The 26,798-nt window shown below is 39.4% G+C and overlaps 1 protein-coding gene across 2 annotated transcripts in view; it reads right to left on the reverse strand.

Moving 5' to 3' along the window:
* The window catches only part of JADE3 (jade family PHD finger 3), a 153,473-nt gene that overhangs the window by 17,208 nt on the left and 109,467 nt on the right, over nucleotides 1-26,798 (reverse strand). For both annotated transcript variants that reach the window (XM_036270613.1, XM_036270612.1), the window contains 4 exons: nucleotides 13,109-13,299; nucleotides 9,784-9,995; nucleotides 4,435-4,602; nucleotides 3,859-3,975 (listed from right to left, as the gene is read on the reverse strand). In XM_036270613.1, the coding sequence (XP_036126506.1) occupies nucleotides 3,859-3,975; nucleotides 4,435-4,602; nucleotides 9,784-9,995; nucleotides 13,109-13,299 (688 nt within the window). The remainder of the gene's footprint in view (nucleotides 1-3,858; nucleotides 3,976-4,434; nucleotides 4,603-9,783; nucleotides 9,996-13,108; nucleotides 13,300-26,798) is intronic.

Consider the following 26,798-nt stretch of genomic DNA (forward strand, 5'->3'; position numbering starts at 1 on the left):
CTAAAAATCAATGGAAAAAGCCCTGGCCAGTTTGGCTCAGCGGTTAGAGCATTGGCCTGTGGTCCAGAGAGACAGGGGTTCGGTTCCCGCTAAGGGCACGTACCTCGGTTGCAGTTTGTCCCTGGCCCTGGTTGGGTCATGCGGGTGGCAGCCACTCGATGTATCCCTTTCACATCGATGTTTCTTTTTCTCTCGTCCTCTCTCTCCCTCCCACTCTATCTCAACAAAAAATGGAAAAAAATATCCTTGGATGAGGATAAAAAAAAAAAATCAATGGAAAAAAATATCCCCAAGTGAGGATTAACAAACAAACAAAACTCCCCCCAAACATAAATCAAATCATGTCACTTGTCTGCTCAAAACCTGCCAATGCACCCCCCTGCCCCGGGTTAAACTGAGAATAAAACCAAAAGATCTCATATGAGCCCTGAGTCTTACACCAGGGGCCTACAAACTATGGCTCAGACACCAAATGCAGCCAGCTGCCTGTTTTTGTGTGGCCCATGAGCTAAGGATGGTAGCGAAGGATGGTTTTCACATTTTTAAAAGGTGGAAAAAAATCAAAAGAAAAATAGTATTTCATGACTCATGAAATAATATAAAATTTTAGACCACAAATAAAATTTTATTGGAACACAGCCATGTTCATTTGCTTAAGTAGTGTCTATGGCTGCCTTTGTGGCAGAGTTGAGTAGTTGTGATAGACTGTATGGCCTGCAAAGCCTAAAGTATTCACTATCTGACCATGTATAGAAAAATTGGAGACTGGGAAAAAAAGGGAGACATCTGTAATACTTTCAACAATAAAAACTAACACACAAAAAACAAAAACAAAAAGGGAGAAAAAAATTGCCAACTCCTGCCCCAACCAATCAAGTCCCCATGTAATCTCTCTGGTCCTCTTTTCCTGCACACCATCCCAGTCTCATTGGCTTCTTTCCTGTTGCTCAAACTGGCTAGACACATTCCTACCTCAGGGGCTTTTTTATTGGCTGATCCCTCTGCCTGGAACATTAAAAAAAATTTTTTTCCCCTTTACTAATTTTAGAGAGGAAGGGTGAGGGAGAGAGAGATAGAAACATCAATGAGAGAGAATACTGATTGGTTGCCTCCTGCATGCCCCCCACTGGGAATAGAACTGGTAACCTCTTGGTGCATGGGTTGATGCTCAACTACTGAGCCACACAAGTTGGGCTCTGCCTGGAACATTTTTAGCCCAAATATCTGCATCATTTTCTCTCACCTTCAAGTCTTTCCTCAGATGTCACCTCTACGAGTCCTATTCTAACCACTCTAAACTTGCAACACATGCCCCTTGTCCCACACTCCCATCTGCTTATGATAGTCCATATATTTCCTTTCCATAGCACTTATCTTCTAATGTGCTGTTTAATATCCATGGCATATTATCTGTTTCCTCAACTAAAATGTAAATTCTATGGTACAAGGATCTTTGTTGGTTCACTGATAAATCCACAGTGCCTGGAATACAATTAGGCACTTAAATATTTGTTGAATAAATTTAATTCCTTATAATAAAAAGTTTGAGAGTCTTAATTTGGTAAGACCTTTAAAAAATGCAGAATTTGAGCTCTAAGTAATAAAAATAAGAGCCATTGCCCTGCAAATGAAAAACTTACTCCAGGATGTTTCACCTTTCCATATATTTATCTTTTGTCTATCCATCAATCTAATATTTGTTGTCTGTTTGCCATGTCATGGGTGTGGGGGCTCTAAGGATAAAATAGTCTGAGCTTACAGTCTATTAGGGAAGATAAAACTCCTAAACAAATAACTATAACAGAGGACAGAATATGGTAATGTGGGGCTATAATGAAAACTAGGGTCATGCCCAGCTTGTATAGCTCAGTTGGTTGGGTGTCATCCCACATATCAAGAAATTGCTGGTTTGGCCCTGGCCAGTTTGGCTCAGCGGTTAGAGCGTCGGCCTGCGGTCCGGAGAGACCCGGGTTCGGTTCCCGCTAAGGGCACGTACTTCGGTTGCAGTTTGTCCCCGGCCCTGGTTGGTCGTGCGGGTGGCAGCCACTCGATGTGTCCCTTCACGTCGATGTTTCTCACTCTCTCTCCCTCCCATTCTATCTGTACAAAATATGGAAAAATATCCTCGGGTGAGGATAAAAAAAAAAAAAAAGAAATTGCTGGTTTGATTTCAAGTTAGGACACATGCCTGGGTTGCAGGCTTGATCCCCAGTAGGGGGAGTGCAGGAGGCAGCCGATGCATGTTTCTCTCTCTTTCTCCGGCTCTCTCTAAAAATCAGTAAAAACATAAAAGCTTAAAAAAATCAAAATAAGGGGAAAATGCAGATATTGCAATAAGAAAAATAAGTTAATCAATGGATATAAATTCAATGTGTTATTACAAAATGACTAAATAATAATTATGAAAAATATTTGATATTTTTAGTGGGGAAAATGCATGTTACAAATTAATCTATGATACAATATATTTATTCAATAAACAATAATTGAGCACTGACAATGGGGAGGCACTCTCCTTCGTACTAGGGGAAATTCACAGAAGAATGATGTACAATCTTGACCTCAAGGGACTCATATGGGGAGCAACCAGGAGAGAACTTTGTGCAGTAATTAAAATAAATGCTATCAGTAGGAAAGTTTTAAAAAAAAAAGCAAAATGAAATATCTAGTTCTGACAGATGTAAAAAACAAATTTAAAAAATTAGCCCTGGCCGGTTTGGCTCAGCGGTTAGAGCGTCGGCCTGTGGTCTGGAGAGACCCGGGTTCGGTTCCCGCTAAGGGCACGTACTTCAGTTGCAGTTTGTCCCCGGCCCTGGTTGGTCGTGCGGGTGGCAGCCACTCAATGTGTCCCTTCACGTTGATGTCTCTCTCTCTCTCTCTCTCTCTTCCTCTCTTTCCCTCCCACTCTATCTGTACAAAAAATGGAAAAATATCCTCGGGTGAGGATAAAAAACAAACAAAAAATTAAAAGGGCCTTTGGGATCCAGATTATGTTTGTTAAATACCATTTCCCAGTAAAAGAACCAGCATTACTTGGAGGAGTGGCTGATCCCAGATCTGGAGCAAGAAATCTACAAGATGAGCCAGACTATAGAAACCTCATGAAATACCTAGAGTCACTGTCCCTAAGCTATGATATCATTTAGCTCCTTTTCATGAAGAATATTGGCAGGCAAATCTGACTCCAATCAGCCTGTAGCTTCGATGCAGGAGGTCTGTGGAGCAGAAGGGTCAATCCTTCTGCCTTTGCTGGAGATAACTGGCTTCTCCCATTCCCATCGAGCACCCCCTAAATGCTGCTATTAGGTGTACCAGCTACTACTTTTACTTCAAGCAGCTGAATTCCTGTGTTCTAGATGTCTCAGAAAACTCTACTTCTACTAACTACAATATGCAAGTGTGGCTTTGAGAATGACTTTCAAACCTATCCACCAGAATTTATCCATTCAGAGACATCTTTCCCTACCAAAATCAGTTGCACTTAGTCCAGCAACAGGGAAACCAAGTCTATCCATAGTCAGTAGGTGAGCTAAACAAGAACATGGGCCTGGTTTGGCTTATTTCCACCCAGAGTGGTGTCATTTAGCTTCAGAACTCACCTTATTCTTCAAATCTGACAACAAAGGATGGAAATTAACTACCACTACGGACACCACAAAGAGTAAGCTGAAGAGTTCAGAGGCAACATGCAAAAAAAAAAAAGTTTCGGAAATGGTCTGTACAATGGCAGAGTCCCTGGGAGTGAGTGGGAGACCTCCTGAGTAACCTTTCAGTTAACAGGATGCTCTCACTGGGAGGGTGGGTCTGGCCAATTTGGTGTTAGCCCACTCTACCACTTCTCCTGGGGACTTGACTTACCTGAATGCAAGCTCCTGTCTTCACCTTGCAAAGGTAGCAGACTAAGGCCCATCGACTGGGTGGGATGTGTGAGATCTTCGTGACTGGTTCCATTCTTTCAGGGCAGCCAATGCTGACCTACAAATAAAATACCACCATAATGCACAGACACCAAGGCATTTCCAAAGTATCTTTCACAAACCATAAATGATGTTACATGAAACTCAGAACATCAAAACAATGAGGTGAGCTAGGTTACTATGGAACCAAGAATAAATGAAACTTGTCTCTAGCCACTGCTCAGACCTTCAGTCATTTCCAGTAATGCGAATGATTCACATAGAAGATGAAAAGGCACGAGTGAAGTCTAGGCAGGGGTTGAGGAAAGAGGATGTGAGTGGGATGTCCAAACAGGTTAATAAAAAGGGCAGCCATGAGAAGCAAAGAAAAGTTATGTCTGGAAGCCCCTTTTAATCAACTTAGTGTACACGTAACAAATCAGGAAATATCAGAAATGGAAAAACCAGATTAAACGAGGGATGGTGTTATGAATAAAGGTCTTGAATGTTGACCTCACAGGCCTGGATGAGTTCTTACCTCTGGAATCCACAGTGCACAGCTAACATGAGCCCATTTAGTTCCTGTCTTGGTGGTCTTCATGGCTCCACCTTTCTTTGGACATAACACACACTGTGGATGAATGCCCAGGACACAGGATCGACATAGCCAGCTGCCTTTTGGGACCTTAAGGATGCCATAGCAGGCCTGGAGACAGAAGAAGGGAGAATGGTTTAGTATCTTCTCACCAGGGTCTATGTCTGCTTTCTGGTACAGAGTACCCTCCACCTTTAGGAAAAAGAGGCAAATAAGGCCAAACAAGCTTATATCCAGGATTTAGTAATTTTAAAATACTCAGAAAAAAAGTCAACTTCTAGCATCTGTTCTAAGATTAGCATGCTGTCTAAGAGAACTGACTTTTAAGGACAACAGAATAAGACTACTAGGAAATACATGCAAAGGTTAACCCAACTGTTATCTGAGTTTGGGAATTACTTAATTTTTCTTTTTTGCCTCCAATATCTAAAGCTTCTTCAATGATTATTATAATTAGTCATATACTTATTGAATAACTTCTACATGTTATGCAGTATTGTGATAAAGAAGAAAGTATTAAAAAATAAATACAATGAAAGTTCTGAAGAGCAAATGAGCTGATGTTTAAAGAGCCTAACAGTGCCTGGTGCATAAAAAACTCAGCAAACTATAGCAATTACTTGTTTGGGTTGAAGAAAAAGGGCCTTGTGAATAAATCCTGAATGGAATATAATAACAGACTAATCACTGTACTCCACAATGAGTTCTAGAAGCTGCTTCAAATCCTTTATATAATGAAGTTGGACAATTAAAGAGATGAATTACTAGGGGGTGGAGGGAGATTAGTTTGGAAATTCTAGATTTACCTTTCACTACTTCTAATTTTGCCCATCCTTCCCCACTTACTGTTCTACTCTCACCATTAGAGACCAAACCTGGAGGCCACCTGGCTTCCCATGTGGTCTGGCACACCCTCCACCACTGATTGATTCACCATGGTAGCTTCAAAATCTGTGCCTGACCCAGGAGGTTCACCCACAGCTCAGATTCAAGTTACAACAGTTACCATGATGTCACTCCGCCCCAAATCGGTCCCTTTTCCAGACTCTCTATCCATATCACCACCATGCTTCCCAGCATCCAGATCCAAATTCTTGGACTCATATTATCCACTTTCCTTCATCTATTGTCCCTGGGGCTTGCTGGGGCTCCCTAGAGAGTGACCCCTAGACTCTGACTTTACTTTCCATCCCACAATTGCTCCAAGTCCTCATCATATCATGCATGCCCAGATTGATTTATTTCTGAATTCTCTTCCTCCCACCCCTCACACCTTCAATCCTTCTTCTATTTGTCTGTCATATTCTTCTTATTAAAACAATGATTTCATACCACTGCATAGCAACAGACCCTCTAGAAATTCCTTCTGCTCTTACCTTCACTCCCATCTAAACCAGGGGTGGGCAAACTACTTGAGGCTTGTTTTGTAAGGCCAACAAGCTGAGAGTAGTTTTCATATTTTAAAAGGGATGTTAAAAAATACGTAACAGGGACTGTATGTGGCTTTCAAAGTATAAAATATTTACTATCGTGGCCCTTCAAAGAAAATGTTTTCTGGCCTCTGATCTAAAGCCTGCTGCTCCTCACTTCACTTCTCAGGTCACTGTAGCCCCTTGTGTTTCCTTCACTTCTTGATCCCTGCCCTCTACTGAGAGTAGTTTCCCTCACCAGGCACGTAGTCTGCATCATGTAGTCTTCTCTACTTAAGCTGTTATGTTTCATCTCTGAGATTTTAAGGTCACTGGAGGTAGGTCCTTTATCATCAATTTACCTGGAATGCTCTCTATGCAAAGCTTGAGTCAGTGGTTCGGTAGAACAAATTAATTTAGCTCAAGAATTGAAGCTGGACTCCAACCAGGCTGCTCTCACCACAGCAGGGCATCTCATTCATTCATTCATTCATTCATTCATTCATTCATTCATTCATTCAATTCCATTCCTCACCCGAGGACATTTTTGCATTTATCTTCAGATAGAGCGGGAGGGAGAGAAACATCGATGCAACAGAGACACATTGAATGGTTGCCACCCACACAACCCCAATCGGGGCAGGTACAAACTGCAACCAAGGTATGTGCCCCTAGTGGGAACTAAACCCGAGTCTCTCTAGTCCACAGGCCAATGCTCCAATGGCTGAGCCAAACCGGCCAGGGCCAGGGCATCGTTTTATAGGGTTCTTAACTTTCAAAGCTTTTCTTTTTCTGAGGTCCAGAAAGATTGCTAGGAAATGAAAGCAAGCTTCCCTCCTTAACCAGAGCCTCTTCCAGACCAGGAGAAGAAAAACTAATGGCTGGTTCTAAGAATACCCTTTATCCTCCCAGCTATTCTATTGGGTAGAAAATTGTTTACTGAGCCTTGTATATACTTACTCACAGTCATAGATCACAGAAGCTTTTATTACATAGCAGTGGTTCTCAACGTTTCCTAGACCATAAACAATGAAGGCTGTGGACTCTCTTGAGAAAACTGCACATGTACATGAACATATGCTTTGCATATTATTTCAGGGGCATAAACTCAGTGCCAAACATTATATACATGACAAATATAAAAACTATTAGCATGTACCTTCAGGCAAATTAATTTAGGTCTCTGTTTGAGTGTTCAATACCTGGGCTGAGAAGCAGACAGTGGAACATATAAAGGGACTTGGAATGATCTCCATTTTCATATTTTTAAATGAAAAAATGTTAGTTCACTGTTAAAATCTGAAGTCTATTGACGTAAACCTCTCTTCTAAAGTACTGACCATAAGCACATTATAGATACAAAAGAACAAACATTTTAAATAATATTGTAGCAGTAAAGAAGCAAAATTATATTCACTAAAAACAGATATCAACATATTTCCTGATTCTGTTAAGGACTAAACCAAATTCTCCAAATTATTTGAAGTCACTTTCAGTCAACAGAGGGAGCTCTAACCTAAGTAGCTCTTTAGAACTCAAGTGAATAGCCTCACTTCAGACGACCCCCCCCCCCCACACTTTTTAATGAAACTTCATGTAGCATAAGATCCAGAGTTAATACATACCAGCTTACATTCTGTAAGGCCTGGTCAGGTGTTACTGTCATCATTTTCTACATGATAAAAGGGCATCATTTATAGTCATTACTGGATATGTTTTCAAAACAAACAAAATACCCTTGAGGAGAATTATTATGCTACATTTCATTGTTAGTCAAAGAGCCTGAAAATAATTCTTTAATATTCTGTCCCAATTGTGAATGACAAATACAGAAAATATATACAAGATGACCTTTGCACTATTCCCTTCAAACTTACTACAGATCCACAGTCATTTATCTGAAAACCCTAGGGTGGGAAACATTAGTAAATTCAAGACTGCTCAGATCTTAGGAAAGCAATATAGTACATACATGGTATATTACCTAACATTCCAATGGGACCAGGGTCAGTACCATATAACCAAATACATTAACATCTCTCTAAAAATAAATGACTACACAAAATGGGATAAAAACTATAAATAGCCTCATATTGGGTGACTTATACTATTGCCCCTAAATCAGTTTTGGTGCCAAACTTAGCAAAAATTTGAAGTTTTCAGAGCTTTAAAATTTTGGCATTGCAGAGGTGACTGTGGACTTGCATGGTCAGATACTTAAGTTCATACTTAAATGGTAAAGATTTTCTCTCTAAGGGTGTAATATAACTAACAATAAATGGTAAAGATAAAATTTTGAAATCCAGTCTTTCAAAGGACACAAGTAAAATGAAGAAAAAGACCCAATTGGTCACAGAATAATTTTGAGTACCTTCTAACACAGAAGGTTAGGTTAGGTGGCCCAGGTAATTAAAAATAAAGTCTTAAGCCCTGGTTTCTATCACCTGTTATATAATCATTTTAGTCATTTTGTAGCCAGAATTATCTAAAATACAAATCCTCTCTTTCAGGGTTGACAGGATAAAACTGAAGCTCCTTAGTTTGTGAGAGAAGGCCCTTCACATGTGTCCCTTGTATCCTTTTCTAAAGTTACTCTCCATACCTTTCCTGCTCCACCCACCACTCTGCGCAATTCTGAAATGCTCAGAGTTGCCTCCAGCATGCTTTGCCCACTCTTACTATCCTGTCTGAACATGTTTTCTCTCTGCCTGAACACGTGCTGCTGTTTTATCTGGCATCTCCTTTTGGCTATTCAGATTAAGATTGAATTGCCACCACCTGGAAGTTGTCCCTGACTCCCATCTGTCCCATGTACTTCCATAGCAGCACAGACTTCTGTCTACAAAATCACTTGACATACTATGTTACATTAAATGGGCAGTTTCCTTGTAGTCCCTACACCAGACTCTGATTTCCCTGGGGGCAAAGACCATGTCTGTCTCTTCACCATTGTGTCTTCAGTATGCAGCACAGTACTGGTACATGAATGGTGCTATATACCTATTTGCTAGATAAATTAATGAAATTAATGAAACACACAATAGGTTCATAAGAGTGAAAAATCACTTAGGGTAGGGGAGTTCAAGAAAGAATTTGAGCTAGATCTTGGAAGATATGTAGATTTTTGACAGCTGAAAGTGGGTATGGCTGAAACATGGAGACAGGAAATAAGGTGACTAAAGGGAGTACCTTATTTCGCTGGAGCACAGGGCTTGTGAGGGAAGGAAAGGAAAAAGCTGAAAAAAATGTTATCATCATCATTAATTAAAAAGGCAGTGTAGTAGAAAGAATGACAAATAACTAGCTGTAAGAGCTTGGGTAAAGTCACTTCCTTCTCCTAGTATTACCTATAAAATTGAGGAGTGGGACATTCTTTTATAGTCCTCAGATTCTATGATCTTTAAAAGTGGAGTGGACCTAGATTCCTGGGAGTGGTATATGTGGGAGATGGGGAAGGTCTCTGGATGCCAGGATAAGGAGTCTGGATTTCCATCTGTAGGAAGTGTAAACTCACCAAGGTTACTAACCATGGGTGTAGCCTGATGATATAGTAGGGATTTGAAGGCAGAGGAGAAACTCCAAGGCAGGCAGCAAGAAGACTCCCCAGGGGACTGTAAAAGTATCTAACAAGGCAATTTCAATGGCATGGGCATGAAGCAACATTAATAAAAACCTGGGTTTAAACTCCTGGGGTAAATTTAGTAAGTTACCTTGAGGATCATAATAAGTATTGTTTCTAAAGGAATTACTGAAGAACAGTCAGACCAAATCTTTATTTCCCCTCCTTGAATGCAAGCTGCTACCCAGATATGGGTGCTGGAAATCATCACTGAGCTTCAGCAAGGCTGATCGTGGGGAGGTGGCGGTCTCCACTCTCACTAACCTGGTGTACACAGATGTTACACTTATCACAGAACACCATATCATTCCCTTCTTCACTGTCTGGAGACCGGCACACATCACAGATCACATCTTCATCATACTCTATGCCTAGCCCTTCCTCTGTCTCAATAGCATGGTTCATATTTTCATGGCATTGGCGTTCCAGGACTTCTACCGTTTTTTCCATAAGATTCTCATCAACTGGCTCACAACCTGCACAGAAATACAAACAATCAATCAATCCGTCAGTCAGCTGTCATTCCCAAATAATCTACTGTGAGCCTGGTGCAGGGGTGAGGAGATTTCAAAGCATCATTTACTAGAGCTACTCTAATATTTACCTATCATGACATATTAGTGTTTGACACACGAAGAAGAAATATATTTCACCATATTCCTTATTAAATATATTACTGACCCTTTTAATTTTCTTTCTAAATCCTAGCCAGTTTCTTCCTAAATCTGTGTTTTCTCTTATTTCCAGTGAGAGAGGACTTTCACTGAGCTTTGTAATTTTCAACACTTTAACTTATAGCATACTAAAGTAATTAGAATCACATAACTATTTGGATATAAATAATAATTCTGTATTAACAAATTAGTCCCAATGAGCATATCTAATGGTTAAACGACATTTTCATACAAAAAGGTATTAAGTCATAAAAGAAAACCCTACGTACTGTATATGTGATTATATATGAAATATTTTGTTTTTCAGACCTGACTTTTAAGAAATCCAATAATATTTTCTAATGGTAAACTCTAATATGAAATAAACCTATCAGCATTTACAAAGGTCTAACTGCAAATTCTGATGTTACTTTTTTTGGCCTCTTGATTCCATTTCCTTCTGTACTTTTAATTTTTCTTAGTCTTCCATACTTAATAACCCAACATAAAAGATTCATATGGTGGATACTGATAAAAACCAAACATTTTTCTGCTTGGGGGGTGGGGGACTAATGATTTTGTGAGAGTCCATTTATATTTATTCTAACAGCTTGTAAACTCAGAAATAATTCTCAAAATGATCCAAAACAAATTTACCCAAATATTGTACTCCTCCCCATCCCTAGGTTTAATTTTTTGTAATATAAAATATCTTAAGGAACTCTGAATTTCCACATAAATCACCTTTTTAATGTTGTAACTACTTATAAAATAAAAAAAACTACCTAGGTAGTACATTTCATTTTTTTCAGCCAAGACAAATTATACATTCCCCCCACCCCCCGGGAGTGAAGGAGTTACAGTGTCTGGTTATAAGAGTACTTGAATTCAAATTCCAACTTGACCTCGTATTGGTTATGTAAACTTTGACAAGCTATTTATCCTCTTTAGGGCTTAGTTTCTTATCTGTAATATAAAGATAATACCAAACTCACTGATTTCTTGTGAGGCTGAGATGAGGTAATATTCATACACTGCTTAGTATAAGTGCCTGGTATGTAGTAAGCACTCAATTTTTAAAATTCCGTAATATGAGTAAAAAAGTACTTAATTTAATGTTGTTTTTAAAAGTTTACTTTAAGCTCTTAGAAGTCTCACTACAGTATCATTCACCCGAAAGGAATGCTTGAGATAAGGCAATCCTCTTTTAAAACTCATCCAAGCCTAAATGCAATGTGGTGTCCTGGATGGGATCCTGGAACAGAAAAAGGTCATTAGTGGGAAAAAAAAAAAAACACGCAAAAACGGATGGAATCTCCACAAAGCTTGGAATGTAGTTAGTAGTAATGTACCTGTGTTAGTTTTTTAGGCTTTGACAAATATACTATGGGATAAAGTGAGATGTTAACATTAGGGAAAACTGAAACTGTGTGAGGGGTATACGGTAATTGTATTAAATGTACAAGTTTTCTGTAAATCTAAAATTATTCCTAAATAAAAAAGTTCATTTAAAAAAAGTCATCCAAAGGGAATTAACTGCAAAATACCAAAGGGACCTTGCTATAAGGCGGTGTCAGGTCAAAGGCAGCACTGTAATGACTGTAATGTATATGGATGTTATATGGTCCATAAACACCGCACATCGAGCTACCAATCCACTTGGCTACATCCCATACTTAGATTTTCCCTCTCTGTCAGTCTTTTATTCTCCTTTCTCTGTGGTCACTACCCTAAATTAACCCCTCTTCCTCTCAGAAGGCAGAGTAAGAAAAGACATAAAACAAAAAGTTTTAAGAAGGAATATGTATGGTTACTGGCAGAATAAGTACTACCATTATGCCAAACTGGGTTTAATTTTTTAAAAATTATTTTTATTAATTTATTTTTGTTACAGACGTTTCTCCTTTTCCCCCTATTGACACCCTCCTCCCCATCCCTAGGTTTAATTTTTTATTCACATGCATTCAGATACCAATCTCAAAAAAGAAAGAAAAAAAAGAGGAGGGAAGGAAGAAAAGGAAAACCACTGATTCTTCTTGTACTAATGATAAATACGATTCAAACAAAAATGAAATCAAATGTTATCCTTCACCGTATCTCATATGGAGAATTTTTTTGTTTTTTGTTTTTATATGGAGAATTAAAAACCACCCACAGTTCCACAGGACCATTTGGACCTAAACACTGCTCAGATTGAAGACAAGTCAAAAAGAGTTGTGTATAAGTATAAAGTGAGTTTCCTTGGAGCCTAGGATTTTCCAGCATTACCGGTATGGTGCATACATTCTCTTTAAAATTATTTTTATGCTTGCTTCCAAGTTTTGTGTTTGTTTTTGCTTCATTTTTATTTTTGAAAACTGCATGACAACCCTAGAACTCACCGGAGGTAGCTAACGACTGCTTTGGGGATGTTTTGCCCTAGGCTTGTCATTCTTATTCTGAGGTACAAATGTACAAGTCTTGTATTAAGGTGTCCTAGTCACATCAAACTGTAAGTTGTAGTGGTGCTAATGCTAAAGTTGGGCTTCTCTCCATCAGGAGGAGATTGTAGAGGGGTCACTACCCTTAGCCCCATTCACTCATCTGAGTGCTATCCAGGGCTGAGTGAGGAACCAGTCTCAGATTCCTTCTCAACTAGAAATCCAATCAGCCATTCTCACTCTTACTCAGAACTGGGAAACAGTCTCGTGACATGCCACCTCTGATCTGTGCTCTTCACCAAGGGAAGAAAAGGACAGATTTAAATGTTATTGCTCTATTTCAATATATGTATGTATTTCAAGATATGCCTCATTAAGATGAAATCAAAGAGAAAAACAAAAAGGCCAGAAAAGAAAGGAAGCTACGAGATGAAAGCAAATTAAATGGTCCTGACACTTGAAAAAAGAATTCCATGTCGAGTCAAAGAACTACTTACTTGTGAGAAAAGAACTTACCCATTTCTACAAGGTCTTCATTAAGTGCCTGGAGCCAGAAGATGTCCATGTCATCTAGGTCATAGCGGCACACAGATGCTGCCTGCTCCTTGATGTTGACATAGCCAGGCTCTGTGGTCTCTGGGAGAGAGCACTGGATATACTTCCGGGGGCGGATAAACAGAACGTCCTTTATCTTATCAGCTACAATCCTAGAAAAGCAAAAGAAAGACACTAATAACCAGCAACAAATGACAGATTGCAGGCATAGACTGGATAGGCACAACGGCACTCAGGCTATACAGTGGAGTTGAATGCTCTCCCTTTCTACTCCTTGGAAATCTCTTGTTCTGCCAACTAGGAGGTATGACAGATCCTTTTCTAGAAAGCAAATGGTTCTACAAATTCAGTTTCATCATTTCTGAAAACGGACTGCTGATGAAATGCTTCATTTACCCTCATGGTTCCTAGGTCCCTAGTACCCTTCATTGTAATAAAATGTTGCACTGTGCGTTCTTGGTGCAATGGCCACCAAATTTATTTAGAAGGGGAAACCAGGGAAGGGGTGATAGCTGCACAAAGGCACAGCCAGATTCCATACCAAAGATATATTTCAGATTCTTTTCTGCCATGGAGGCAATAATGGATGGTGGTAAAGAGTGTAGCCTTCAGAGTCACACAATCCTGTTTTTTTTCTGCCACTCACTTGTATGGCAATCTTAGGCAATTACTTAATTTCTATATGGTTCAGTTTTCTTAGCAAAAAAATAAGGGTCATAATCATAAATTATTTTATATCAAACTTTTAGGGCTATTACGGTGATTATATGAAATAAAATATATAAAGTGCTTAGTATAGTGTATAGTAAAAACATAAAAGTTCAATGTCATTGTTCACCACCTCAAGTCAAGTCTCCTGCCATCACCATTTATCCCCCCATACCCTCTTCTACCTTCCCCCATCTCCCTTTCCCTCTGGTAATCACCATGCTGTTGTCTGTGTCTATGAATTTTTTTTAAATCCCTTTACCTTTTTCACCCAGCCCCCCACCCCCCTCCCCTATAACAGTTGTCAGTCTGTTTCCTATCTATGAGTCTGTTTCTATTTTGTTTGTTGGTTTATTTTGTTCATTAGATACCACATATGAATGAAATCATATGGTACTTCTCTTTCTCTGGCTTATTTCAGTTAGTATAATGCTCTCCAGATGATGTATTATAGAACTGTACACCTGAAACCTATAATTTTATTAACCAATGTCATTCTAATAAATTCAATAAAAATAATGTCATTGTTATTGCTGTTATATTTCCTATCTTCACTATTTATGTAGACAAGTTAAAGCCAAGAGGTCACAGACTTACACAAACTTAAGGCGTTTCCCAACCATAAATGACAGTGATCATAAATCTGAGCCAGGGCTACATGATGGGTATAAAGATTCCTGTTCTTCCATCAACTTCTCCAGTAGGCTGGAGCAAATCTGTATTACCCCTCACCTTTTCTGACACTTAAGAGCCCAAGGCAAGGAAATCAAGTAAGGAAAAAAATAGAAGTTTCTCATACAAATGACCAATTCTACAACTGATGTTTTAGGTGCTATGTGAAACATCAGAAAATACAACCAAAAGAAAATCTGTATTATTATTCTCTGGCAATTTTAAAGAACAGGGTGAGGCCATCGAAAAAAAGAGAGAAATAAATAAATAAATAAGTATCAATCATTATAAAATAAAAATTGTTTTTTCTAGAAGGCTTCTGGAGCCCGTTTCTTTACTTTAGAGTTTATACACACACACACATATATATGGATCCATAAACATAAATGTATTCATAGGAACACATAAACACATATAAATATATATAGGCCAAGTCCACTCTGTAAATATGGAGTAAATGTTTCCTCCTAAGCATTCTTCCAAAAGTTTATGATTTCAAATAATATATGTTGAATAAAGTTAGTAACTATATACATATGCACATATTAATTTTTCTACCATATGGAGTTATTAAAGCCAAAGGGAACAAATATTTGAAGGAAAAAAGCAGAACCATAAAATATTAATTGAAGCTAACAATTTGGGAACTGCTATTAGAGGCCTGCTTCTAACTGAAAAGGACAAGACATGTATGTGAATTCTCCAGAGATTATGAGATTTTTTGATGCATGGCACATAAGATAATTATAGAATATATAATTTTTCAAGATTCATCTTTTTCTAAAAGGAAGAATATTTGATAACCATTCATTTCAACAGTCTCACATTTTATGTGCAACAAGGTAGACTATAAGTGTTTTATTATTTTTTTAAATCCTCGTCCAAGGACATTTTTGCATTTATCTTCAGATAGAGCAGGAGGGTGAGAGAGAGAGAAAAACATTGATGTGAGAGAGACACATTGACTGGTTGGCACCCACACAACCCCAACTGGGGCTGGGGACAAACTGCAACCGAGGTACGTGTCCTTAGTGGGAACCGAACCCGGGTCTCTCTGGTCCATGGGCAGACGCTCTAACCACTGACCCCAAACTGGCCAGGGCTAGACTATAAGTGTTGTAAAATTAAACTAATATGTTTATTAAGCTTCTGAAGAAAACAAAGGAGAATATCTTTATAACCTTGGGACAGGCAAAGACACTTTAAATAAGACAAAAGACATTAACCGTATAGGAAGAGACAGAAAAACTTATATTTATCAACTATACAGGTGGGGCAAAAGTAAGTTTACCGTTGTTCGTATGGAAAATAATACAATAATTAATAACAACAATGAAAGAATAAACTGTTTCGTGTACTCACAACTGTAAACATACTTTTGCCCCATCCTGTATATAACAAAGTCCTACAAATCAATTAGAAAAAGACAGATAACCCCAATAAAAACTAGGCAAAAAATTTGAATAGACACTTGACAAATAAAGCTATCCAGATGGCAAGAAAACTTTTAAAAGGTTCTCAACCTCATTAGTTATCACAAAAATGCAAACTGAAATCAATCATTATTACCTACCAGAATGGCTAGACTTGAAGACTGACCAAAAATGCACAATACTAAGTGTTCCTAAGGAAGTGGAGCAAACACACCTCTTGTACATTGCTGGTGGGATTGTGAACTGGGACAATCCCAATAGTTCACGTTTTGGTTAACTATTTGGCAGCTGATATTATAGCTGAACATATACATACCCTAAGACCTAGAAAATCCATTCTTAGGAATATACTTAACAAAAAGTACACATATGTCTACCAAAAGATTAAGAAAAATATTCATATTAGCACTTTTCATAATAGCTGAAAATTGGAAGCAATCCAAATATCTATCATGAGCAGATTGGACCAAAAAAAGTGGCATATTCACACAATGGAATATGACACAGAAGTGAAACGTAATGATCTACTGCATGCAATAGCATGGATGAAACTCACAACCAAAACGATGAAACTCACAACCACAATGATGAACAATATGAAGTTCAAAAACTGGCAAAACAATCACCTATGGTGACGGAGTTCTGTTAGTGGGCTGGAACAGAAGGAGGGCTTCTAGGGTATTGGTAATTGTTCTATTTCTTGATCTGGGTGGCAGTTAAATGAGTACATTTAATTCATGAAAATTCATTGGGGTATATAGCTATACTTTGGTTAGTTTTCTGTGTATATATTACACTTCAATGCAAAATTTATAATAATGACAACAAATGATGTTACCTCACTTGTCTCTTCATATATATATTTTCATATGTAACTAAAAAGGTCTGAATCTAAGGACTGAGTATAAGACAATAAAAAGATTATACACTACCCTAGTAACACCAAAAGCAAGGAAACACGTGGGCAAAAGGTAAAGTTAATACACGCAAGGAGAAATTCTTGTATTTATAATGATAGAGGGGAAGGTCTATGAGAATTAGTGAAAAATATTACTTTGGAATTTTATTTATTTATTTATTTATTTATTTATTTATTATTTTTTTATCCTCACCTGAGGACATTTTTCCTTTTTTTGTTCAGATGGAGTGGAAGGGAGAGAGAGGAAGAGAGAGAGAGAGAGAGAGAGAGAGAGAGAGAGAGAGAGAGAGAGAGAGAGAGAGAGAGAGAGAAACATTGATGTGAAAGGGACACATCGAGTGGCTGCCACCTGCACAACCAACCAGGGCCGGGGACAAACTGCAACCGAGGTACGCGCCCTTAGCGGTCTCTCTGGACCGCAGGACGACGTTCTAACCGCTGAGCCAAACCGGCCAGGGCTACTTTGGTATTTTAAAAAAGGAACTTTAATATCAAGTCCATATAACATTGCTATAGCTGGAGGAAATCTCAGGATTATCCCTGGGTGATTTTCTTTTCTGGTCACTATATATTTAATCAGCAAAAGCTCACAAGCCTAGAGGTCTAAGAAATTTTGTTAGAATGATATAGTAAGCATAGTTTTCAATTTGGATGCTTGAGTGTAAATGAATTATTTTAATAACTTTCTGGATGACTGACCTTTTGTGAAAGGACCCACAACTACACCTGCTTAGCCCCACAGGAAGAAAGCCTATCCACTTGCTGCTCCTCAGGATAGGCCAGCTACCTGCTACCTCTAGCCCATGTGAACACTGCTGTGACACAGGAGGCAATAAAAGGAAGCTGCAATCACTCTAATCTGACCTATGGTCTTTTCTGGTGTCTTACACAGTGAGTCCTCAGTGTGGCTTCAGTTGATCTAAGTATTTAGTACTCAGAGACTATGCTTCATTTCCTAATGAGCGAATTGGAATAATTTGTGGACAGCACAGATATTGCACAAATACCAGAATATTATGGCTTTTTAAATTTTTTTTTCTAATCCTCACCCAAGGACATTTTTTCATTTTTTGTTTAAAGTGGGAGGGAGAGAGAGAGAGAAACATGAAAGGGACACAGCAAATGGTCGCCACCCACACAACCCAACCAGGGCCGGGGGGAAAAACTGAAACCAAGGTATGTGCCCTTAGCGGGAACCGAACCAGGGTTTCTCTAGACCACAGGCTGACGCTCTAACCGCTAAGCCAAACCGGCCAGGGCATATTATGGCTTTTAAAAGATGGGAAATAAATGTCTTATATGTTAACAAAATAGGAGCCCCTTGTGGTAATATCTCTAGGAGTAGTTTCCCAAGATGCCTCTTGTTAATCTTACCACTCTGGGATGACTGCTTCTGTACCAGATTTCATGTTTCATCTATGAAACAGGACAATTACAACCATTGTGACAGATTGTATTTTCAAAATCACACGTTTTTCTACAATGTGATTTTGCCACTCTTGCATCAAGTGGTAAAGTCTATTTCCCCCTCTCTTGAATTGGGTAGGGCTTGGGCCTGTTTTCAACAACAAAATAAGGGAGAAGTGATGCTATGAGAATTGCAAGGCTGGGTCTTAAAAGGGGAATACAGCTTTTACCTTGTTTGCTGGAATACATGCACGTGGAACCCTGTGCCTGAGGCCTGTAAAAAGCCTGCCTACGCTGAGGTTGTCATGCTGTGAGAAAGCCAAACCACTTGGAGAGGCCACGTGCAATCTTTCCATCATCCCAGCCTAGGTGACAGACATGTTAGTGAATAAGCCTGCAGATAATTCCAGTCCCCAGTTGCTGAGTCACCCTCAAACTTCAAGTCTTCCTAAGATGAGGTCATAGACATTGTAGAGCAGAGACAAGCCATCCCCACTGTGCCCTGTCTGAATTCTTAGCTCACAGAATCCATGAATATGATAACATAGTTGCCTGATGCTGCTAAGTCTGGGGGCAACAGTGACTGGGAAAAAAATTTATACAGCAACAGTACTGGAAAAACTGTCAAAAGACTGCTTTAAACTTTAAATAAGTAAATGTGTATATGAAAGTGCCCTGTACACTGTACTCTATACTAATTCTCATAATGGAAAGCAAGAATGGTAGACCACTGTTGCCTAAAATGGAATGAGAAAGGAGCTGTGGGAAGAGTAGGGCAAGGAGAGTAGGGGTAGGAGAAGCATGATGATAAAATACAGCAGTGCAGTGGGAGGCAGGCAGTCTTGTGCTCCACTTATATCACCAGGGGCTGTTCTTCCTTTGACTTACTATATAAAACCCAAATTATCTTTTGAAAGTAAAACCAAGAGGATCTCCTTTAATATTGAATATGGGTTATCAGGCGATGAAGAATCAAAGATGACTCTAAGAATTTTGGCCTGAAAAGCTGAAAAAGCAGTCTTTCTGAAAGGATGGATCTATCATCAGTTAAATGTGGAAAACCACAGATGAAACTAGTTTGGGAAAAAGATTGGCAGTTCAGTTTGGGACATTTTAAGTCTGAGATGTCAACTGGACATCCAAGTGGAAATGCTGAACTGGTGGTTATATATTTGAATCTGGAGTTTAGTGAAAAAAGTACTGCAGCCCACAGCTGAGTTAGTACAACTTTACACAAAGAAATGGGGCCTGTCTGAAAATCTAATCATTCCCTTTTTCAGTATCATTAATGACTCAGAATTATATGATGATATACTGTTAGGTGAAAAAAAATCAAGAATGTTCCTATTTATATATACATATGTATGAGTGTATAAACATATATACTGTACAGTTAATGTTTTTATTCTGATTATTTTTCTTTTTACAATAAGTCAATAATTCATCTACAGTTTAAAAAACATACAAACACATACATGGTAAATACATCATTAGCCACGTGTCTTATACAACTTATAACGCATACTTCCTTTCAACCAAACATGAAACGTTAGTTTTCTTTCCACTGGAACCTTATTGCAATGGAAACTAATTTAAATATAAATATAAAAATCTGAAAAAGAAAAAAAAAACTAGCTGATGCTTGTTTGTTACTAAGTAGCATCAAAATCATCCAGTCTACTTAAAAACATATAATGGGGGTCAACACCATCTTTATTTGTTGAACTTACTTTAAAAAGATTCCTCGTGGTAGTAAACAGATTTATCTAAGAAGCTATAACTTACAGGGAAAGCTGGCTCCATAATTTTCTGTACTCTATCCCCTAAATCACCATATACACACATTACACTACACTACGAGACAAGAGAACTGCAGAAAGAACAATGGAAAACAGGAAAAAAACCTAGTCTGAAAGCCAGAACAAAGATTCTGAAAGCATTTGCTCTACCTGTTCTATTGCATATTTTCCCCCCTTTTCAGTTATTACAGCACCAATAGAGTAATCCTAGCACCCAAGGATAAGGTCAATTAATTTACATTTGTACAAAATTACTTTTGTACATCCGTTAGGAAATAAAATTCTGAAGTATTTGGACAGTCTTGTGGATTAAGTGATAAATAAAAAGCAAGTGTTTAATTAGTATTTAAGTCTCTCTAGTTGATTAATGTCTGTAGGCAATAAGACAAGTCACTCAAATACAAACATTAAAAATATTACTGTTGTGATGGATTAAAGATGGTCACACATCCTTTGGCAGTCCTTCTCTTGAGAGACAGTGTCTACCTCCTTCCCCTTGAATCTGGGGCTCTTTGCAACAGCTCTAATAAAATATTGTGGAATGCTGTGTCAGTTCCTGAGCTCAGGCCTTGACACTAGTAGCTTCCACTTATCTCTTGGAATACCTTATTCTTGAATCCCAGAGCTGCCATGTAAGAAGTCAGATTAACCTGCTAAGAGACCATATGAAGAGGTCCTAAGGCAATATGGGGATCTGGGCAGTGCAGATCATAGCATCAACTACAATCAGTGTTACAGTGGTAAATGAAATCAATTAAGGTTCCTGTGCTCACACAGCTTTGAGTTTGTAATGCCACTATCTAAGAGTAGCAGAGAAATGCCATGTGTTCACCAAACCCCATTTCCTTTTTCATCTAGGCACACAGCAAGACTGCATTCCCCAGCGACTTTTGCAATTAGGTGGGCCATGTGAATGAGCTCTGGCTTAATGGCATATGGGTGAATAAGCCATTTCAAAGCTTAGACCCCCATCCCCAATCTACCCGCATAACCCTCCACACAGCCCTTTCTTTTCTTGCAAGTTGGATTTAGAAGTTTGGGGACAGAGAAGGGAGTGGTTAGGGACCTAGCAGATAGAAGTTCCACTCATAACACAAAGCCTAAGTCCCCAAATGACTACATGGGGTAAAGACAAAGCACATCCCAAACCCACAATGGATACAGACATGTGCACGAAATAAAACCTTCACTGTGTTAAGATGATGAGACTTTGGGGGATGCTTGTTATAGCAATTGGCCTATTTTGACTCATACATAATGGTAAAGAATTGTTTCCCAATATTTTTAGATATATTTTAACTTAAGTAACTATTGGATTACATTAAATTCATTCTTAAATTTCTCTAATAGATTTACACTTAGGATACCTGCGACCCTGGCCAGTTTGGCTCAGCAGTTAGAGTGTTGGCCTGCGGTCCCGAGAGACCCGGGTTCGGTTCCCATTAAGGGCATGTACCTCGGTTGCAGTTTGTCCCTGGCCCTGGCTGGTCATGCGGGTGGCAACCACTCGACGTGTCCCTTTCACGTTGATGTTTCTCTTTCTCTCTCTCTCTCCCTTCCACTCTGTCTGAACAATAAAATGGAAAAATGTCCTCAGGTGAGGATAAAAAAAAAAAAGAAAAAAAGATACTTGCTCCAGAAGTGAGACTTCCATCAGTAAAAAAAATAACCAATAACATTTTAATTTTAACAAACATGGAAGAACACAAAATAATGGTTTAAAAGATTTTTTTTATATTCTGACACTTTCATATGCTACTGTAAACTATGATAACATCTGTAAACCTTTAGCACAGAATTAAGAAATGTCATCACACTTTCAATGCACAATGATTCATAATTTTTAAAATTAGGAAGACAGGGAGACTTTAAAAAATGGAATAGTAAAAATTATAATTATTTTTTTCAGATGGTAAGATATGTATTTTTTACTGTTAGAATGTTGTTCAGGGAATTTAGCCACAGATTTTAATCTTAATGTTTCTGTTGTTCTTAATGTGTTGTTACTACCCCATTCCCCCCTCTTTCTTTTTATTGTATTATTTTTGTTACAGATGCCCCCCCCCCCCGCCCAGAAACCCTCCTCCCTATCCCATCCCCCATCAAGCATTGTTGTCTATGTTCATTGGTTAAGCAATACATGCATATAAGTTCTTTGGTTTATCTTATCCACCTCCCCCCATCCCTCTCCTCTGAGGTTTGTCAGTCTGAACCATACTCTTTTCTATCTCTCCGGGTCTGTTTTGTTCATCAGCTTTGTTTTTTCTTTTTATTTTTCAACTTGCTGTTTTTATTTTATTTATTAAATTGTATAAAGTATTATGGATGTCCCCCCCTTTTTTCCCCATTGACCCCCTCCTCCCTGCTCCCACCCCCACCCCGTTTCCCCCAAACTAATGTCTGTGTCCATCAGTTGCGCATATAAGTTATTTGGTTTACCTCTTACCAACCACCCCCAGCCCCTTCCCTCTGAGGTTTGTCAGTCTGTTCCCTACTTCCATGTCTCTGGATCTATTTTGATTGACAGCTTATTTTGCTCATGATACTCCACAAATAAGTGAGGTCATGTGGTACCTGTCTTTCTTTAATTGGCTTATTTCACTCAGCATAATTACCTCCAGGTGCTTCCATGTCATCTCAAAGGGTAAAAGATCTTTCTTTCTTACAGCTGCATAGTATTCCATTGTGTAAATGTACCACAGTTTTTTTGTCCATGCATCTACTGATGGACACTTGCATTGTTTCCAGATTTTAGCTATTGTAAATAGTGCTGCTGGGAACACAGGGGTGCATATATGCTTTCTAATTGGTGTTTCAGGCTTTTTTTTTTTAAATCCTCACCCAAGGACATTTTTTCCATTTTTTGTTCAGGTAGAGTGGGAGGGAGAGAGAGGAACAGAGAGAGAGAAAAACATCGATGTGAAAGGAACACATCGAGTGGCTGCCACCCGCACAACTGACCAGGGCCGGGGACAAACTGCAACCGAGGTACGCGCCCTTAGTGGGAACCGAACCCGGGTCTCTCAGGACCGCAGGTGGACACTCTAACCGCTGAGCCAAACAGGCCAGGGCGTGTTTCAGGCTTTTTAGGATATATTCCTAGAAGTGGAATCATTGGGTCAAATGGCAATTCCATTTTTAATTTTTTGAGGAAGCACCATACTGTTTTTCATAGTGGCGGCACCAGTCTGCATTCCCACTAGCAGAGTACTAGAGTACCTTTTTCTCCACATACTCGCCAGCACTTGCTGTTTGAGGATTTGTTGATGGCAGCCATTCTGGCAGGTGTGAGGTGACATCTCATAGTTGTTTTAATTTGCATCTGTCTGATGATTAGAGATGCTGAACATTTTTTCATATGTCTCCTGGCCATTTGTATGTCCTGTTTGGAGGTGTCTATTCAGGTCCTCTGCCCAATGTTTTTCTTTTTTTTTAATCCTCACCCAAGGATATTTGTCCATTATCTTCAGATAGAGTCGGAGGGAGAGAGAGAAAGAGAAAGGGAGAGAGAAACATTGACGTGAGAGGGACACATCGACTGCTTGCCTCCCACATGACCTGGACCAGGGCCAGAGACAAACCACAACCGAGGTATGTGCCCCTGGCTAAAATCGAACCCACAACTCATTGGTTTGCGGGCCGACACTCTACCGCTGAGCCAAATCAACCAGGGCATCTCTGCCCAATTTTTAATTAGATTGTCTTCTTTTTGATGAGTTGTATGAGTACTCTATGTATTTTGGATATTAACCCCTTATCTGATGTATCATTGGCAAATATGTTCTCCCAGAAAGAGGGTTCCCTTTTAATTTTGACGCTTTTTTTTTTTTTTTTTAAATTTGGTGCAAAGGAAAGGTTTATTCAAGTGCTGGTCCCCTGAGAAGATGGGAAACTCTCGTCCCAAAGCCCACTTTAACAGCTCTGGTCAAACTAGCAAACTTTATAGAGCTGAAAGAGTGGGAGAGAAAGCTATGGATGTGCAGGATGTATAGGGTGTGCAGGATGTTTTCCTGTAGGTCTTCATATGGATTTTTATGGTCGTCATTCTTGAATTGGCCACCTGGTTTTTGGTCAGCTGAGTTCCTGTGACTGAGCAGTAAGCATCTGCCAGGATCTTGAGTTCAGGATGCTTCCTAGGTTCACACAGCAATGGAAACTCCTGAACTGTAAAGTATGCTTGGGCTCAGGCAGAGGGAGGGCGGACTGGACTGGAACTGTGTGGGGACACTCGGGATTTGGAGGGCGTTTAGAGCTTTTGCTGAGTTGCGGCCATGCAGGACAGTGGTCATCTTACTCCTTCCCAGGGCTCTGGGTAGAGGCGGTGGCCCCTCCCTCGGAGATCTGATGCTGGTTTCTTTTGCTGTACAGAAGCTTTTTAGTTTGATGTAGTCCCATTTATTAATTTTTTCCTGTTTCTCTTGCCCTAGGTGATGTATCAGTGAAAATTCTGAGATTTTTCTGCCAACATTTTCTTCTAGGATTTTTATAGGTTTCATGAGTTACATTTAAGTCTTTTATCCGTTGAGTTTATTCTTGTGTATGGTGTAAGTTGATGGTCTAGTTTCATTTTTTTTGCATATACCCGTCCAATTTTCCCAACACTATTTATTGAAGAGACTGTCTTTTCTCCGTTGTATGCTCTTACCTCCTCTGTTGAATATTAATCGTATATACTATCTTGGTTCGATTTCTGGATTCTCTGTTCTGTTCCATTGACCTATCTGCCTGCTTGTGCCAAAACCAGGCTATTTTGATTACGATGGCTACATAGTATAACTTGATATCTAGTGTTGTGATCCCTCCCACTTTGTTCTTTTTCAAGATTGCTGTGGCTATTAGGGGTCTTTTATGGTTCCATATAAACTTTTGAAGTTTTTGTTCTAGATCTGTGAAATACGTCGTTGGTACTTGAATAGGGATTGCACTGAATCTGTAGATTGCTTTGGGTAGTATGGACATTTTAGTGATGTTGACTTTTCTAATCCATGAACATGGTATATGTCTCGACTTTTTTTTTTTTATTGATTAATTTTTGTTACAGATGATTCTCCTTTTTTCCCCCACTGATTACCCCTCCCCCTTCCCTCCCTGCCCCTTCCCCAGATTGTTGTCCATGTCCACTGTTCATGCATACATGCATATAAGTTCTGTGGTTCATCCCTCTCCCACCTCCCCACTCCTTAGGGGATTGTCCTCAAACTGTTATGTTCATTATATTCCACAAATCAGTGAGATCATATGAAATTTGTCTTTCTCTGTTTGGCTTGTTTCACTTAGGATGATACTTTCCAGGTCCCTCCATGTAGTCTCAAAGGATAAGAGATCTTTCTTTCTTACCGCTGCGTAGTACTCCATTGTGTATATGTACCACAGCTTTTTGATCCATTCGTCTACTGATGGGCACTTGGGCTGTTTCCAGATCTTAGCGATTGTAAATAGTGCTGCTACAAAGATGGGGATACATATATTCTTTCTGATTGGTGTTTTATGCTTCGAAGGGGATATTCCTAGAAGTGGGATCACTGGGTCAAATGGGAGATCGACTTTTTTAAAAAAATGTTTTTGTTTTCTTTTCCTCACCTGAGGACATATTTGCATTTATTTTCAGATAGAGCGGGAAGGAGAGAGGGAGAAAAGAAAGAGAGAAACATCGATGTGAGAGAGACACGTCAAGTGGTTGCCACCCGCACAACACCAACCGGGTACATTTATAACTGCAACTGAAGTATGTGCCCTTAGCGGGAACCAAACCCAGGACTCTCTGGTCTGTGGGCCAATGCTCTAACCGCTGAGCCAAACTGGCCAGGGCTTAAAAAAATGATTTTATTGATATTTTAGAGAGAGAAGAAGGGAGAGAGAAATAGAAACAGTGATGTGAGAGAGAAACTGATTGGGTGCCTCCTGCATGCCCCCTACTGGGGATCGAGCCTGAAATTCAGGCATGTGCCCTGACTGGGAATTGAACCAGGACCTCAGACCCTGGGATGATGCCCAATCCACTGAACCACACCAGCTGGGCTGTTTCCACTTTTTAATGTCTTCCTGTTTCTTTTTCCAATGTCCTGTAGTTTTCTGAAAACAGATTTGGTTTTTTAATTCTCGTCCAAGAATATTTTTCCATCTTCAGACAGAGTGGGAGAGAGAGCGAGAGAGCGAAACATTGATGTGAGAGAGACACATCCACTGGCTGCCTCCCGCACAGCCCCGACCAGGGCCGGGCACCGAACCACAACTGAGGTACATGTTCTTGACCAGAATTGAACTGTTGACTCTTTGGTCTGTGGGCCGACACTCCAACCACTGAGCCAAACCAGCCAGAGTGACAGAACACATCTTTTTTTTTTTTTATCCTCACCCAAGGACATTTTTTTGTTCAGATAGAGTGGGAGGGAGAAAGAGGAAGAGAGAAACATCGACGTGAAAGGGACATATCAAGTGGCTGCCACCCGCACGACCAACCAGGGCCGGGGACAAACCGCAACTGAGGTACATGCCCTTAGCGGGAACCGAACCCGGGTCTCTCTGGACCACGGGCCTACTCTCTAACTGCTGAGCCAAACCGGCCAGGGCCAGAACACATCTTTTATAAACCTCCTTGGTTAAGTTTATTTCTAGGTATCTTATTTTTTTGTTAAACTGGTAAGTGGGATTGTTTCCTGTTTATTTATTATCCTTACCCAAGGATGCTTTTCTATTTATCTTCAGGTAGAAAG

Source organism: Molossus molossus, unplaced genomic scaffold, assembly GCF_014108415.1.
Source record: "Molossus molossus isolate mMolMol1 unplaced genomic scaffold, mMolMol1.p scaffold_m16_p_2, whole genome shotgun sequence".
NCBI lineage: Eukaryota > Metazoa > Chordata > Mammalia > Chiroptera > Molossidae > Molossus > Molossus molossus.